General features: G+C 36.7%; 2 protein-coding genes across 2 annotated transcripts; both read right to left on the bottom strand.

The window, feature by feature from the left end:
- Positions 1-3,932: 3,932 nt before the first annotated feature.
- LOTGIDRAFT_229900 (hypothetical protein) lies at positions 3,933-5,509 on the bottom strand. The gene is made up of 3 exons (XM_009046040.1): positions 5,278-5,509; positions 4,647-4,817; positions 3,933-3,998 (listed from the first exon to the last, which is right to left on the bottom strand). The coding sequence occupies exons 1-2, from the start codon at positions 5,503-5,505 to the stop codon at positions 4,647-4,649; spliced, it is 399 nt and encodes a 132-aa protein (XP_009044288.1). The 5' UTR covers positions 5,506-5,509; the 3' UTR covers positions 3,933-3,998.
- Positions 5,510-8,369: 2,860 nt separating this feature from the next.
- Positions 8,370-15,043, bottom strand: LOTGIDRAFT_156002 (hypothetical protein; the record flags this gene model as incomplete). The annotated part of the gene is made up of 11 exons (XM_009046039.1): positions 8,370-8,535; positions 9,300-9,491; positions 9,835-10,068; positions 10,565-10,691; positions 10,920-11,043; positions 11,364-11,406; positions 13,224-13,305; positions 13,795-13,917; positions 14,324-14,398; positions 14,640-14,672; positions 14,893-15,043. 11 exons carry the CDS (start codon positions 15,041-15,043, stop codon positions 8,370-8,372), a joined length of 1,350 nt encoding a protein of 449 aa, XP_009044287.1.
- Positions 15,044-18,896: the final 3,853 nt, after the last annotated feature.

The following is an 18,896-nucleotide window of genomic DNA, read 5'->3' as shown; positions in this document are numbered from 1 at the left end:
GCAACCGTAACACGTAATGTCTTCGGAAGGGTTTATGTCTATGTATACTGATTGATAAACAGAAACAACAAAGTGTCAAATTACGTCAATCGCATCCTCTACGTCACTTCCGTTGTTACTTTCTAATTAACAACTGTGAAATTCCCAATAGAGTTTCCAATGGCTGCTGTCAACAAATAAATATCTCCGTGACGTCACTTCCGTTACATTTTTTATACAAAAAATAGCATGCGACTGTCAACAATTTTATAGCGAGCAATACCATACAGTGTGAAATGAAGGAAATTTTGCCATGACAGCGGCGTTAGTCTACTCTTTTTCGATATCAACTGCCGACGGATCTTTAACGCACACAGTCTGTAGTTATTAGTTTATTATCACACCCAAACGACTAGACGCTTTTTCCACGTCAGTTCATCGGGCCTGCATCACTGAAAAGGGCCATGCCAATTAGGAATCCTTGTGATATTTCCAATATAAATTCATACGAGAATTCATAGCCCAGATGAGGATATGAATTATGACCAGGCAACGAAACCGAATTTTTTTTCCGTCCGCATTTTGTTATATTATTTGAAATTGAGCCATTTATTTTCAATAATAGCCTAGACATTTTGGAATCGGCTTGAACGTTAATATTGTATTTATCAACTCTTTAAATCGAAACGTCTGCGATTTTCAAGAATTCAATAGAATATTAGAACCAGTTGGAAGCACTTCACACAGGCTTTACAGTGAACTTACTAGCAGTATATAGTAGTACCGTGCTAACCAATGGTTGACTAGAATCACAAAACAGCTGTTCTCAACGTAAACAAACGGGCAATGGCCAGTTATACTTTTAAAAAAAAGCCGTATCATTGCTTGGGGAAAAATTAAAAGTTTTGTTTAAAAATATTATTTCCTTACCTTATTTTGCAGTTATTTGTTTAAATAGTCCATACTGAATCGACGCATTATTTCCTTTTGCGTGTATGTTAAGTTTCGAGCAAGATTCCTCAGTCCTTTGTGTCTAAAAATAGCCCTGACTGTACAGTTAGTAGTGTGAACCTAACGGATTCTACGATTATACCACGCATTCGACGATATATCGTCAACAAAGCCAAGATAGCAGGAAAATCGACTCGCGTGTGTTAATGGTCGTATTTGATTGAAGTCAATCAATATTACCGGGCCGATTCTTCCCGAGATAGTAAATACTCACGCAAGGAATCAATGCGCATGACTGACACAAACTGATGTTATCTTCAATTTCCAGCTGTTGCCATATTGATTTGTCATCAAATTTTATTGCATTTTATTTTTTATCTTATATCATCTAGTTTGAATATGGTACACTGTTTCCTCTATCCATATTTCTATTGAAAAAGTTTTTTTTTGGGTTATTGTCCCTGAGTTTACATTTGATCATTGCATAAGAAATCTTTTGATGAAGGGTTCGAGAGTAATTGCCATTGGCTTTGCTTATACTCTTTTATAGTGTCCTTTTTGTTGCTAATAATAACAGATGTCGGTTAGCATAGAAACAGAAAAACCTTATGTGGATTTCTTGTGACGTCAGAAAAGAGAGGTGTGGACTTTTAAAACATAATCTCCAGCTCGCAATTCAAGATATTCCAATCGATGCTTTGAGAATTATTCCCCTTTGCATAAACAGAGTTTTGTTCATAGTTGTCCAAACGTTTCAAAATTTTCACGAAAAGCAACGAAATCGAAACCGACAGTAAGTTCTTAACGATTTTCTGGTTCGGTACATTTGCGAGAGAATTGATGCGTTTCTTAAACCATACAGAAATTTGAAGCGTCCTTAGGGTAGATTTGGAACATCAAAGGTCACAAAAGAGTGGAAAAACGAAATTTGCTCTCTGGTGATGATGACGTAATAGGGGTTCAGCCAAAGATCAACACCAAAGTAGTTTATACTTATGTAAAAGTTCAAAGTTCAAAGTTCAATTTTCAAGCCTTGGATGCAATCGTAACGCAGACGTAACATAGAGTCCGGATATGTTTACGTTAGGTCCTTGTGTTATCTAAAAATAGGCACTGAAGTTTAAGAGTGTCATTGATGACACCTCTTGCGTCATGGAATTACGTAGTATCGTAATCCCGTTGTTTACAATAAAGCGAATCAAACACGACCATTATAATCTTGGATATGACCTTTGACTTGCGAGGATGTTGGATCAATGAAGGCTACGTGGTTTATATTGATCTTTTATCGGAAAACATCGTCAACTGACACGGATTAGACTGAGATATTGGTCAACCAACGTATGGTTTATTCTCAGAGTGGACTGAAACTAGGTCTGTGAACAAAAAAAAAAAAAAAAGAAATGAATGGAGTTTTACGTCCTAATATTCTACGCCTAACAGGGCTAATGAATACGGAATACAGGGTACAGTGTGCAATGAGGGAAATTATGCCGATTTCTAACTGGCTAGGGATCTTTAGCGTGCACTTAAAAATGAAATGAAATTAATGAAGTTTAACGTCCTACTCTTCTACACCTAATTGGACTAATCAAGACGCTGTGCGGTTTGCAATTAGGGTAAATATTCAAGAAAGCGGCTTTAGCCTACATTTTTGATTTCCAACTGTCGAGGGATCTTAAACGTGTGGTAGACGGTGCCTAGGTCCCTGATAATCAGGCAAAGTCATGTTAGTCTCAATTCTAAGAGAAACGTCGCTGGCCTTGGGGGTCAAGGTTATAGATCAAGGACCAGGCTCAAAGATGTAAATGAAAATATGGTAATCCTGAACAAAACGAAGGGCGAACGTGAGAAATTTTCGAGACTCACGGTTGTCAGTGGTCTACACGGTCAATATTTTGGACAGTTTTGGCTACTATACAAATCAAAGTCGTAGTAAAACGTGGTCAATCATTGAGATAGTGTTCTAATTATTCAGTATTACTCATTATAATACAGCGATATGAATATTAAGTTTGCCTGTCAAATCGTTAATCCTGTTTGACCCCATGTTGACCTCTTCTAATGACAGGTGTCAATGTCAATCAACACCTATTTTGTTGTTGTTTGGTTTTTGTGTAATAATTTGGTTCAAGTGAAATGAAATGAGTTTTACGTCCAACTTAATGGGTTAATAAGCGGGAAATGTTATGCAATGTACAATGAGAGAAATTCTACCAGGACATCGGAATTAGCTCACTTTTTCGTAAATGTCGATGGATCTTTAACGTGCATAGCTTATAGCAAACAGGGCCTGGGTTTATTGTCCCATCCGAACGACTTTGTTATTTTCCAGGCCAGCCCCTCAGACTGGCGTCACTGATAGGGGTAACTATAACTTGGTTAAGGTTAATTTTGGGGACCGTTGGCTTAGTGAATTACTCACTGGAGTTCCCGGATCCAGGGTTATTGTGCTACAGGCCGCGCATGTTCAAGATCCCTCCACAGTTGGAAAAGAAAATAAGAGTAGGCTAAGGCAGTTGTATTGCCAAAATTTCCCCGAGTGCACACTGCAAGACGTTGTTCGCTGTCATTTCCAGTAAGTTAAGACATATAATAGTGGTTGCATTGGGTAAAAAAATGTGGTAACTCTTTCTTTGCGTTGTCAATTACGGTGAAACGGGTTATTTCCCTTGTACACGTTAACGTCTCCACAAAGTCAAGCTATTACAAACTTACGTCTTATACCTTGACTACAATCGTCACCTTGTATCACGGAGGTTTGTTAATGCAATGATTTGATTGGGTTGTACGCTAGTCAATATAGCCAATCGGACCCATTGACAGAACGTCTGTAAATAATTGGAGACACGGAAATTCTGTTTAAGGTGTTGATATCCCACAGTAATGCGACAGTGGAAAAGAAAGTTAAAGTCGATTTTTTTAATCAAATCAGTGCGATTGAGAGACAACACCGACAGCAATGGTCGAGAACATACCATCACAGGAAAAAAAAACACATCTGATATTTAATTTTTTTTTTTAGATTTATTGTACGTCTCCCAAATATTGCTGCACCGTGACACAAACTGTAAGAGAAAAGGGTAAAATATTTTTTAAAATTTTTCAAACAGAACAATGTCATAGAACGACGACCGTTCCCTTCTTTGGCGGAAAATTATAATTGACTTCACAAAATATCAACAAAAACTCATTAATTGCTGAACACTGGGAGAAGGGATTTATCCAACTAGATACTGTTTTTAAAAAGCTCGTGCACCCTCGCTCTTTAACAGAATGTAGCAGCATAAATTTACGTTTTCACTTTACAATCTGAAAAAGGCCAAAATCAGCTATGCGTATCACTTGTTAAAACTAAAGTCTGACTTCTGATTCGTCTACAATTCAATAAAACGTAGTCGAAAATTCAGAACTTTAGTATCATTTTACCATGCAGATTTCATGTCAGAGGCGGGCGCCGTTCGTTATGCAAGATGATAGAATGATAAAATTCGATTTCAGCCATTCGTATCACTTTGGAAAATGAAGATCAGACATCATATTTGTCAACAATTAAAACCAGGCTGCTGAGGATACTTACTACAAATTCGGACAGTAAGTATCAATATATACAGAAATCATCAAAGGCATGTGTTCCTCCTCGAACACCCGATGTCACTGTGCAACGGAGCCATCGCGTACTATCTTTCGGGAGTTCTAAAATCTAAAAGACTTACCTAAGCTACAGGCATGCAATTAAGAAAAGCTTTGCATTCGCCTCTAAATCCTTCTTGACATTGACAAACTTGGCATCCAGAGGGGTCCATTGGCATCCATTCATTTACGTCATATTGTTTACCATTGGCCTTACAGCCTTTCCTTTTACAGCAACAGCTATCATCAGTCCACTGAAATATTAATGGGATAAAGAATTTTGGGAGTAGTGACGTCACAATTTCTTACTTTTGTCGAGAAAAACCACCATTCGTAAAACCCTTAGGACCTACAGATTATTATAGCAGCTGGCTTTGCAACGACTGCAAGCAGCTTGCGACAGCTCGGGAATTTGTCCCGACGCTCGATTTAGTGGACCCAAGAGACCGAAGCGAATTCCTGTTGCCGTCAGTTGCTTTTTCGATGAGTGTACTTCGCTCATGTTGCCTGCGACGTACATGAATACGAACTGTTACTCTCTCTACAACAAAAGATTCGTAAAATACCCAAACTTTAGAATTCGGTAATCCCCGACAGTTTTAGCTATTGCAAAACGCACGCAGAACTTTCACGGTAGACCGTTCGAAACGTTAGTGCGCACCCTCCACCATAACGACGTAAAACTTTATTTCATTCCAAAGTGATAAAGCTCACCTCAAGACAGGAATGTCGTAATAAAGAATCGTAAGGAATGTCACATTTCGGTCCACCACTACATTCAATCTTTCCGCTCTTGCATTGACATGTGTCGCATCTTTGCTGCCATTGTTCGCCTTCCGGTCGCATATACAGCGCGTCGAAATCGCGATCCATGCAGTCTGCTGCGACATTCCGCAATGCGCACACCAGTACAGTTAAACACAGTGTTACTATAAATGTCATGTTCACTTGTATAGGTTCTTATTGCAAATCAATGAATACTCGAATTTGATCATTTTATACGTTATTATGCTAAATAGTTAAAGTGATTCGCTCGTCTAATCAAATGTTAGGTTTAGAATAAAATTCAATTCGAAAGTTTTCGTTGTCAGTTTAAAAAAAATCTATGTGATAACATCAATTTGCACCATTTCTATTTTCAATCAGACGTCTGTGGTTAATGCAATTCCACTATAACTTTATGACGTCACTAATCCTTATGTGATAAAGTATATTTTACGATTAGTGACGTCATCAAACGCGGAATTGTAAGATCCACAGATGCCTGTTTAAGGATTGGAATGGTGCATATTGATGCTATCATTGTCCCCGATACACATAAAAAATCTAGAAAGCTCCTCTACAATCCCTTTAAGGTAAATCGTAAAGATTGATGGGGGTTGATCAAGGACCGTCTGGTAGACAGGATCCTCGAAAACCTAAGTTGATATCCTTAGATTACTAGGATACTAGTTTTAAACAGCTTATCCAGATTAATCTAAATAGCCCACGGCATAAACCATAGGATGTAAAACTCCATTTCAATTCATGTTATGGTCATTGTGTCTTAAGGGGCATTCCTTAAACAACGAAGGTTTTAAATAGCTTTGGGTTCGTCCAATAGCTTTCCGCACAGGCTTAGGACAAGACATTTCAACGACATTGCGCTAAAGTGAATGACCACAGGGAGCCGCGGAGGCTCAGTGAGTTAGACGCTTGCTCACTAACCTGAGTGTCTAGGGTTCAATCCCTGCATAGGTCTAGATAATACCTTCAGATTTTCAACCTGGTTTCCCCCTGTCAGTGATGCAGGTAAGATGGACTGACATGGAAAAAGCGTCTAGTCGTTCGAATGGGGCAATAAACCGAGGCCCCGTGTGCTACAGGCTGTACACGTTAAAGATCCCTTGTTGACAGTTGGAAATCGAAAAAGAGCAGGCTAATGCTGCTGTGCTGGCAAAATTTCCCCTCATTGCATCCTACATGGCGTTGCCCGTTTTCATTAGCCCACATGGTGCAGAAAAGTAGGACGTAAAACTCCATTCATTTCATTTCATTTCCAAATGGTCATATACCTTAAATTACTTAATCGTTAAATTAGCGAGGAAATGGAAAAATAGACACGAGCTGTGTGTTAGAATGATTGCTTTTAAATTGAATGTCAACTTTTATCAGAATGTGATTAATATCTTCTGCGAGCTCCGATAACGGTTGCGACTGCGGGAGCCGTAATTATTGTCCTACGACGGAAGGTCAAGCACTTTAGTACATGCAGTGCGTTTGGTACATTTGGTTTTAGAAGAATTCAAAAAAAAGTTTTCGAATTGACATGTGTATAGTGGTTCGGATGAGACAATTAACTGAAGTTCCAGACTACGACTGCGGGGGACAATTATTACAGCTCTACGACATACGGTCAAACTTGCCTTGTACCTAGTGGTATGGTATCACTTCCAGTGGGACGTCTGTAGTTCCTAAAGTCCGAACTTATTATATGTCGCAGAAAGCATGTACGGTTGATAAATTCCTATAGTAATGTTTTGTTTCAATAAGTTTATGTCCAACTGATTGCAGGAGCGATCTATTCTAACCTTTGATAACCTTTATATACTGGTAGATTAAGCACAAGCCCGACCAGTTTTCAGAGGTTAGGCCAACCCTTAATTAATTTTACTGTTATTTCAAATTGAAACTGTCATTAACATATGCTATATTGGCATGCGAATTAATTAATCTTTTTTTTTGATCAATTACTCTACGTCAACACTGAAACTGCCGAATTAATTGTAGTTCATGTAATTTTACACAGTCTTGTATTATTGCATTGAGCCCATCCCATTCTGCCGACGCATGTTTCGGATAATCGATCCGACTATATTGAGAATGCAAGGCGACTCCACCCCCTTTTAGAACTGAGAATGCCCCCCCCCCCCTCCCCCTCACCCACCACACGACACTCACATTTCGTATTACTTAGTTCTTAAAGCCTGGAGCTGACAGTCCCCTTGACAATATTGTAGCCCCCTTCCCCTCTCTATCGAATGAATCCAAGAAACGCTTCTGGCTAGTTTTTGGAAAAGCTGGTTCAGGCGTTTGTGTCAGTTACATGAAAGTCCAGAGGAAGACTGACATCTAAATAACCCTATGAACTGAATAGTGCAGATTCATTCGGCAATCTTCGGTAGTTTCCGCAAAGCCGAGTCTGGTGTAGAACGCTAGTAGAACTTTTACGACAGGCCGTTTGCAAGGCGCTAGCAGAACTTTTTACGGCAGGCCGTCTTACAGCTCTAACTATAAATACAAAAGTCTTGGTATTTATTTTTATTTATAATGATTTTCCATATAATGATGAATAAATAATAATGATTTGATATGTGAGTTCAACATATTAAATAACAATGCCATAAAATTTGTGATTTTGTTTGATCTTTATCACCCTGATATGATTCGCAGATTCACATTTCCCAAATGATGAAAAACTTGTGGTCACAATTCGATACGATAGTAGTGTCTGAGTTCAGTAATCCTTGAAAAAAAAATCTTTCGTTTCGTTTCATTTGAATTCCATGGGTTTACTAAAAGTTTGGAATGATTACCACAGAACGAAACAATGTCTAGGCCGTTTACAAATCACTGAAGAAAAATTAAAAGGCGCTATTCATATATTGGTTATAGTTTTGTCTCGTGATCTTTCGTTTCGTTTCATTTGAATTCCATTGGTTTACTAAAAGTTTGGATTGTTTATCACAAAACTAAACAATGTTTCGGTAGCCTGTAACAGTTTATAAATCGCCGACGAAAATCAAAAGGCACTAATCAGAGATCGGTTATAGTTTTGTCACGTGATTTTCTTGTTTTGTGTCGCCATTGACAACGATGTCCACTTCAAGAATGTCTTCGTCGTTTTGTTTTAAAGATTTTTTACATAAACTGTACGTTATAGCTGTTATCATCGTGTGACTCACTACATTTGTCTGCGATCTAAGTCTGTCTCTGAAAATAAAATAAGGGAGGTAATTAAAATCTAAGGATAAGGGAAGTAACCCTTCAACAATAAACGTCAATGAGTCGAACTATTTAAGATTCTTTAGACAGACTAAACCGGACAAAGCATTGGTATGTTGCTAGGCAACATGTTCACGTCCACCTCCAGCAGAAGCTGTCACCAGACACAAGCAAGAAACGTAATGTACTTACAAAAACCATTCAACGGCAAACATTAGCGCCACCTGTGTAATTGGTATATTGAGTGACGTCAGAACTATAATCAACGTAACTATACTAGCACTGGGGAGTGATGGGATAGCTGAACCGCAGACAGACGTCAATATTCTGAAATGAGGCGAAAGTTATGGCCGCTGGCAGGTTGGGCAGATGTCCGACTGTATTAGTGCTCTAGACTGGATAGCTGCAAATTCTGTCCGTGGGGTAGTCAAGATCTAATTTTAGACTGAAACAAAATGTCTCGACATTTTTCGTAATGTGGACTCTCTTTCGGCAATAAATGGTATATTTCATTGTGCCTCCTTGAGCGACGCCATTTACTTCCGGCAATTCACAGTTTGTTTGCGATCTGAAAGACACTGCCCCTATAATTTATGCCGTTAACTTCTCTCGTCGATATGTCAGAGTTCAATCAGAGAATTTTTACGACAATAACGCATGCTTATTGCTTATTCTTGGAATATAGACTTGTTGGTTCAATGGTTAGATGTGAACAATCTCGTTTTACCTTGAAAATCAAAATGGATACCTACACGATAATGGCGGATTGAGCTGGTGTGACGGTTCCTAGAGACAACTGTATTATGAACACTGCAGCACATGTGATGTATATAACGCTACCGTCAGCGTTTAACGTAACGCAAAACGGTATGGTAAAACGTGACACTCTCCGATCTACTTTTTCCTTGTCGCAAGCTACCAACATCTCCGGAATGGCTACGGCTCTGAAATTACAAATTAATAACAAATAGCCAGTGCTTTCGTTTCGATATGTGGCCAATCATTGATTGTATTAAGACTGGATTGTTCGGTCTACTTTTGTGAAGGAAGTAAACGGCGTATCCAGTAATTTTGCTATCGATTTGCACCCATTTTCGTTCTATACGTATTTTTTCATTTGCTGAGTTCGACCATACCAATAAGATTCACTGAAACAGATTATTACATTAATGTCGTTCTGATTGGCAATAAGTTCATTTGAATGGGAACGTAAGGGAGTTGGCTTAGCAAGGGCTAGATATTAACCAACTCGTACCGCCTTGAGAAATCCTATTGCACAATACTTACGTGCTGGTGGAAGCAAATCCTAATAAAATAGCTCGGATTGTCGATAACATAAACTTGAATGGATTCCTCCGCATGAATATAATGAATATAACTGGTAAAATGATAAATTGATGAATTATTAGTCCGACCACTACGCACACAACAAATAGTCCCAGTCGTGAAAATACACCGGCAATGTCCTCAACCGGCGCGATCGATACTGCCACTAAACTTGCGATTCCAATTGGTCCAGCCCTGAAAAAGAAATGAAATAAATTTTCTTTACAATGTCAAACTATTGCTTGATACTTATACCTTGACTGCAATAGTCAGACAAAAAGTCTGTGCAAAACCACAATATTTACCGTCTTTCTGTCGAAGGCTCTGATTGGCTGTATTCGCTGACGTACAATCCAATCAAATGGCTGCATTGCGTGATACAAGAACGGTTAGTTATAGCTTTTCCCATGCTAACCATCGAGTGTGTGTCTTGAATTATGTTCTGTGATAGTGACGTCATGATGTTCTAGTCACGATTTTCGGGAATAACACGTATAGCAGGAACCATAGGCGTCAAACGCAATGGGGGCAAATATCATTGTACGAGTATCCGATATGTATACAATTGTTGCAAATACTTCCTTTAAATCCCTTTAGAGATGTTGGCTGAATATGCCTCGTATCAAATCCAATATGGCCACCAAAATGCCGGAGTTGCGTTAAAGCAAGGGGAGATTATAAAGTAGCTTACCAGAAGAAATTACGAAGTATGAATAAAATAAGTTCAGTTGCACCAACAAAAAATTGTAGAAAAATTTCAGCCTTCTTTTTGAGTTTACTGATAGCTACACCAAATACCGTACTTATCGTTATAAGACCTAACAAAGAAAGAAAAGCAAAATATCATTATTGATGCAATCATACCCCACCCCCTCCAAAATTTCACTTTTTTAAATAGTCTATCGAACGTTAACCATCGATTTTAAACGTTTTGCGCCCGCCCATGTTCATTGGGCTAGCTACAGGCCTGTCATAATTGTAAAAATTTGACCAAAATCAGTTATCTCTTCGCGCGAATAGATAAGGTAGAAATTGAATCCACAAACCTAAAACATTAACACCGCCAGTCGAGCCATTACTTTTAGATATCGTAACTACTACATCAATAAAACTTCCATTGGTGCTATTTCTGGTCACATTTTCTACTGTTTTTTCATATTGTGTCTGGGCCTGAAAATACAACCGTAACCCTTATCAAAACACAGAAAATAAGGGCGCAGGTCGACTGGGATCCGCTGCAATCAACCTGATCGAACGTTTATAGACGCTCGATTTTAATTTTGAAAAGTGTTACGGAAAGCAGATATTTACACGACTATATCCCCATATTGAAAATTGATTTAAAACATTGACTAGTGTCAATTCCGCCAGTGCACTTTTATCTAATTGTAGACGACTTCAAATTGTTATTCTATAAAGTGTTACTGGTCACTGAATTCCGGCGACTGTATTCCTTTACGACGGTTTTTATTTTGTGAATTATTCTATACCTGTTTAAAGGCTGTTTCCACCAAATTATTAGGTATAAGATTCCTGAAAATAAAAGAATACAGATTAAATTCGAGGTTTCCTTATTAAAGGGACATAATTAGTAAAACAAGACCACAATACATTCAATATTTAAGGGACATAACTAATAAAAAAGACCACAATATATTCAATATTAAAGGGACATAATTAGTTAAACAAGACCACAATACATTCAATATTAAAGGGACATAATTAGTAAAACAAGACCACAATACATTCTATTTTAAAGGGACATAACTAATAAAACAAGACCACGATACATTCAATATTAAAGGGACATAGCTAATAAAACAAGACCACAATACATTCAATATTAAAGGGACATAATTAGTAAAACAAGACCACAATACATTCAATATTAAAGGGAAATAATTAGTAAAACAAGACCACAATACATTCAATATTAAAGGGACATAACTAATAACACAAGACCACAATATGTTTAATATTAAAGGGACATAACTAGTGAAACAAGACCACAATACATTCAATATTAAAGGGACATAACAAGTAAAACAAGACCACAATACATTTAATATTAAAGGGACATAACTAATAAAACAAGACCACAATGCATTCGATATTAAAGGGAAATAACTAATAAAACAAGACCACAATGCATTCAATATTAAAGGGACATAACTAATGAAACAAGACCACAATACATTTAATATTAAAGGGACATAACTAATAAAACAAGACCACAATGCATTCGATATTAAAGGGACATAACTAATAAAACAAGACCACAATGCATTCAATATTAAAGGGACATAACTAATAAAACAAGACCACAATGCATTCGATATTAAAGGGACATAACTAATAAAACAAGACCACAATACATTCAATATTAAAGGGACATAACTAGTAAAACAAGACCACAATACATTTAATATTAAAGGGACATAACTAATAAAAAAGAGACCACAATACATTTAATATAAAAGGGACATAACTTATAAAACAAGACCACAATACATTCAATATTAAAGGGACATAACTAATAACACAAGACCACAATATATTTAATATTAAAGGGACATAACTAGTGAAACAAGACCACAATACATTCAATATTAAAGGGACATAACAAGTAAAACAAGACCACAATACATTTAATATTAAAGGGACATAACTAATAAAACAAGACCACAATGCATCCGATATTAAAGGGAAATAACTAATAAAACAAGACCACAATGCATTCAATATTAAAGGGACATAACTAATGAAACAAGACCCCAATACATTTAATATTAAAGGGACATAACTAATAAAACAAGACCACAATGCATTCGATATTAAAGGGACATAACTAATAAAACAAGACCACAATGCATTCAATATTAAAGGGACATAACTAATAAAACAAGACCACAATGCATTCGATATTAAAAGGACATAACTAATAAAACAAGACCACAACACATTTAATATTAAAGGGACATAACTAATAAAACAAGACCACAATACATTTAATATTAAGGGAAATAACTAATAAAACAAGACCACAATACATTTAATATTAAAAGGGCATAACTAATAAAACAAGACCACAATACATTTAATATTAAAGGGACATAACTAATAAAACAAGACCACAATACATTTAATATTAAAGGGACATAACTAATAAAACAAGACCACAATGCATTCAATATTAAAGGGACATAACTAATAAAACAAGACCACAATACATTCAATATTAAAGGGACATAACTAATAAAACAAGACCACAAAACATTCAATATTAAAGGGACATAACAAATAAAAACCAAGACCACGATTCTGAAATTTTATGCCGTTACTGTACTTACCGAAATAAATCTGCAAAAATATCCTGAGTTTCTATTAAATTCTCCCTGATATCATCGGCGTCTGTGCTCTCTCCACCAACACCTTGAAATAAAAGAAATGTAATCCTTGCTTTAAATTCCAGTACGAAAAAGCTTTCATTGATTTATCAATGGTAATCGGAGTATTCGATATGAAATCCTTGATCCAACAAGCCCATATCCGCATCATATAATTTGGTTGGACGACGATCGTGCATTTTTCCTCAGCTTGTGTGTAAGTAAATGTAAGTAAGATCTTGTTCATTCGTGGGGAAAAGTTTAAATTCAAACGTTTTTTTATAAACCTTGTTGCTCACTCGTGTGAACAGGTACATGTGGTGAAGTATTTGAGATTTTGCCGGTCAACTGATATGTAGTTATCATGTATTCACCAAAGCCTGATCTTCCCACACGTATCTGTGGTGTGCGGGTAACAAAAAAGCTGTCGTCTTAGAGACAAGGTTGTGATGTTCCTTCCGGAATACCTGATACCTCTTTACGACTGAGTTTTCAACCCGACATTTAGAGGGTCCACATATCACTTGATATTTACCTGGTTTTATAAGTATTGATAAGACCACCCCTATAGTACAAGCTATCAGATGAGTCACAACAATAAAACCTATGGCGATTAAACTTATTTTTCCATTTGATTTTGGGTCCATTGAGGCCGCACCTGAAATATTAGAATTACGAAAATCGAGTCAGGCAGAGAACATCCTTAAAGTGTAAAGGGCAAAATCATTATATTAGCCGACCTTACAAGACGAGATACGAAAGACAAAACCACGATTTCGCGGATATGCGAATACGCATCCATGCGTTCAAATATTAATATTTGAGTACAATTTCAGCTCCCCGTACCTCTTTTCCGTATGGAATTCTGACTTCTGTCTGTAATTTCAGAAATAGTTAGGAGAGACTTCAGTCTAAATTTTTCGGTCGTTATTAGTTAATAACATTTGCAAGATCATTAATTACCAATGAGTGCTGGACAATTACAGTAACAATATAAAAATGTTGGCACAACACGAAAATAGAAAATACTTATAGTTCGTCTACAATTTAAATAGATAACATACCTGAGATAACACTACAGACAATAAGAGGAACGATTAACATCCGTAACATTCTTAGAAACAGTTCACCGGGGAAACCTGCGAAAAGATGAAAAGAAATGAAGTTTGAAGTGTCACTTTCCTGCTTCAGACTGGATTTATGCATAGCGTCAACACTATGCGGTGTTCAATGGGGAAACTTTCCAAAAGAGTGGTATAAGCTTATTTTCGATAAGAAGCAGAGCATCCAAAGAGTGCTATCCCGCATGCCAATTATTACGACCTTCATTACCAACTCGGAGATAGCTGGTGCGGCTAGCGAGACAAAAGTTGTGCTTACCTTCCTCGAACACACGATCGTCGATATCCAAAGCTTTAAAAAAAGGGGGAGGGGGTGAGGTTTTTCAAGGGTGGGGAGGGTGGGGTCAACTATTGACTCGACAGGCATAGGCGTGAGAGCTGGGGGAGGGGGTTGCAAGGGCAACAACCCGAAAGCAAGTAAGAATACAAATAGTTTTCGTGGATACATTTCGGTCAATCCAGCCTGCCCCTTGCCTAAGATGACTTCCAAAAGGATTTTATCTGGTACTCACCAATCCACATGAGAGCATCCTTTGAGGGATGTACTTCGCGGAGTCCAAAACCTAGTGCCAGGCCAATTATAATACCCAGCACGTTCAATAACATCAACGCATTGTCTTTGAAGAATATCTTAAATCGGCTTTGTTTGACTTCCATCGTCATTTTCGTCAGTGGTTCTTTCTCTCGGATAGAATCTGGAATGGTATGATAAGAATTAATTCCAAAAGCTCCTGTTCGGTGACGACCTTAGAAAAATGTTGCAAGTTTTTGGGGCCTTTTTGTTATGAAATTCATTTAATTAAAAATGGAGAGTACTTACTGTTAATTAAGCAGTTTGACTTAGTTTTAGTGTTTGGCTTTTAAATGGCTCAATATTTTTAGTTGAAACCTTTAAGAATATATAGGAGACATATTTCTCTGAATTTATTTAGTTTAAACTGTCAGATATGAGAAAGGGCACAAATCTCTAGATTTGGTGTATAGTTTTGATAAATATGAGCAAAAAAAAAAAAAAAAAAAAGAATTGGCCTACAACATCTCACCAGGTCACACTGTCACTGGGTCAAAAGAAGCTACAAGCTACCTGAATGAGAATTAACCGTTAAATTTTTGAAGGTAAATAAACGCTCTATAGGTTTCATCTTACACTTTGTAAACACTTTGAATACTATAATATACGACGTTACTTATATATAGATATACTTAGAAACTTTATATGAGGAAATTTTAAGACTTTCTAAAACCTATTACTTATATATGGATCATCGAAATCCCTTGAAAGCTTGATAGCAGATAGCTTTCCTTATCACTTTTTAAATCAAAATCTGACTTCTAGTTCTTTGACAATTAAAATCAATACGTACATGGATTGTTGTGGGGTATATATTTTCTTATTAAAAAATAATTATAAACAATGCCCGAAAATATATTTTAATATTCAAAATATTCAAATTTTTGTAACCGTACTGTACCAATGTATTTCGAATTTTAAGTTTCGTTTTGCGATTCGTATCCTTAGTAAGCCTTTTGATATTCCTGTATGTGGTTATTCGAATTCTTATTGCTTCTTATTTGATTGTGCATAGCTTACAGCTGACAAATGACATAAGCAAAGTTTTTGATTATAAGCATGATAATGCATATTTTAACAAAGATATTTGCCCTACCTCTCTTAGTTTGTTGTTGTCCGTGTGAAACAGTCCACTCTATTCGTGAATATATGCAAATATTTGATATAGGCCGATATAAATAAGCCCCCTACAAACCATATAACATTTGTCACTCGCCGTCTTCACAATGTCAATCTATGACAAACTTCGTCTTATACCTTGAATGCAATAGCCACCTAAGCTTTCTTGTATTTCTAAACCTTAAAATTATATTGTATTCCGTCGTACTTGTGATTAATCATCGTCACAATGTCAAGCTATGACGATCTTCGTTTTATACCTTGACTGCAATAGTCACCTTTTTGTATCATTGAATTTAGCGATTTGATTGGATTGTGTGTGAGTGAATACAGCCAATTGGAGTCCTCGAAAAAAAGTTTGTAAACAATAAGTCATAATGTTTACAGTCTGTTTGTCTAGGGCTATGATTGGCTGTATTCAATCTTGAATGTGTCCAATGATGTCAAGGTATAAAACGAAGTTCATTATACCTTGATATTGTGAAGATGGTCTATATATACATCTAATTGTAGAAAATATCTCCCACGTGTCCTAAAAGGATTAAACTTAAAAATATTGAATCTTTATCGTCAATTATGCGTCAATTAAATTTCAGTCTCCAATCCTCGGCCGTTTCCGTAAAGCTGAATCAGTCCCGCAAATGAATGGTGAATATAGTCGTGTCTTCTTAGACGAGACACTTTACTTCCGGTATTTAGCAGTGATTTCGCAAGTGATAGTAATATTATAACCTCTAATGTTTGCAGTAGCGGAGCCAAGTTTACATCAGAGGGGGTGGGGGGATTTTTGCCCGAAAAACTTGTTTTCGGGGCTGCTAGGGTGGTGGCTGTCCTCTGTGCCCCCGCCTTTGGCTCCGCCACTGAATGTTAGAATCACGTGATTAGGTAACAGTATTGGCATAGTTCCGGCAAACTATGGCTGTGATTAATTACCGTGATATGCTGCAGAGCGATAGCGTAAGTTTCACTGTAGGCCGTTTTGGTAAGGGACATATTTCTCTGGGTTAGGGAAAAGGGTTTTATAAATTTGGTCAAAATAATTTTCGATGTACAAAAAAATCATAACGCCCTTTTAAAGTGCATGTGCAGGTCTACTTTTTACCATAGACCCTGTCATATATTTAAGTCACTCTCTTGATTATAAGATAAGGTTTGATTTGGTAGGTACTTAGTTTCACATTAGGTTACGAGTGCCATCAAGGGGTTTGGGGAAAAAGTCTGAATCTTGCGAAAAGGTGAGAGGAAGAATATAGGAAATAATGGAAAAAAAAGAAGTTATTTAAAAGAAAGAGTGTAAGAAAGAGTGTGAGAGTGGGGGTAAAAGAGCAAGAGAAAAAGAAGATAAGAGTAAGAAAAGAGAATATAAGGAGAGTGTGTGAGAAAAAAGTTTAAGAAATGTGTGAGAAAATGAGTGTGAGAAAATGAGTGTGAGAAAATGAGTGTGATAGAAGGAGAGTAAGAGAGGGGTGAGAAGAGCAAGAGAAGGGAAAATTGAAAGAAAGAGATCAGAACAAGAGCAAAGTGTACGAATGAGAGATAAGAGCAAGAGAAAAGTGTAAGAACATAGTGATTGCATCATGCAAGACAGCCGTATTTTATAAAGAGACACCAAAATGAATTGAACAATGACAAAGCTAAACTTAAAGTTGTGTTTCCGTGGGGTAAACTATGGCTGCGATTATTTACCGTGATATGCTGCAGAGCGATAGCGTAACTTTCACGGTAGGCCGTTTTGGAAAGGGACATATTTCTCTGGGTTAGGTAAATAGGTTTTATAAATTTGGTCATAAAAATTTTCGATGTACAACAAAATCATAACGCCCTTTTAAAGTGCATGTGCAGGTCTACTTTTTACCATAGACCCTGTCATATATTTAAGTCACTCTCTTGATTATAAGATAAGGTTTGATTTGGTAGGTACTTAGTTTCACATTAGGTTACGAGTGCCATCAAGGGGTTTGGGGAAAACGTTTGAAGCTTGGGAAAAGGTGAGAGGAAGAAGATTTGGAGAGTATGAGAAAAAAGGAAGTTATTTAAAAGAAAGAGTGTAAGAAAGAGGGGGGGGAGACAAAGATTAGAAGGAAAAAAGTAGCCTACAGAGTGTGTCTGATACGAAAGAGTGTGAGAGAAGGGGAGTAAGAGAAATGTGAGAAGATCAAGAGAAGTGAAAATTGTAAGAATAAGAGATAAGACCAAGAGAAAATTGTAAGAATAAGAGATAAGACCAAGAGAAAATTATAAGAATAAGAGATAAGACCAAGAGAAAATTATAAGAATAAGAGATAAGACCAAGAGAAAATTGTAAGAATGTGAGATAAGACCAAGAGAAAATTGTAAGAATGAGAGATAAGACCAAGAGAAAATTGTAAGAATAAGAGATAAGACCAAGAGAAAATTATAAGAATAAGAGATAAGACCAAGAGAAAATTGTAAGAATGTGAGATAAGACCAAGAGAAAATTGTAAGAATGAGAGATAAGACCAAGAGAAAATTGTAAGAATGAGAGATAAGACCAAGAGAAAATTGTAAGAATAAGAGATAAGACCAAGAGAAAATTATAAAAATAAGAGATAAGACCAAGAGAAAATTGTAAGAATAAGAGATAAGACCAAGAGAAAATTATAAGAATAAGAGATAAGACCAAGAGAAAATTGTAAGAATGAGAGATAAGACCAAGAGAAAAGTGTAAGAATGAGAGATAAGACCAAGAGAAAATTGTAAGAATGAGAGATAAGACCAAGAGAAAAGTGTAAGAATGAGAGATGAGAACAAGAGAAAATTGTAAGAAAAAAGTGGAAGAGATAAGAGCAAACGAAAAGTAAACCT

The sequence above is a fragment of the Lottia gigantea genome (genome assembly GCF_000327385.1).
Source record: "Lottia gigantea unplaced genomic scaffold LOTGIsca_10, whole genome shotgun sequence".
In the NCBI taxonomy this organism is placed as follows: domain Eukaryota; kingdom Metazoa; phylum Mollusca; class Gastropoda; family Lottiidae; genus Lottia; species Lottia gigantea.
The sequence above is the reverse complement of the archived record's forward strand: the minus strand, read 5'-3'. Positions and strand labels throughout refer to the sequence as shown.

Excerpts from the sequence above, each read along its gene's own strand:
- LOTGIDRAFT_229900 (XM_009046040.1), bottom strand. The coding sequence starts at position 5,505 with ATGACATTTATAGTAACACTGTGTTTAACTGTACTGGTGTGCGCATTG. Across the intron at positions 4,818-5,277 it reads TACGACATTCCTGTCTTGAG|TGGACTGATGATAGCTGTTG; the intron begins GTGAGCTTTATC and ends TTAATATTTCAG.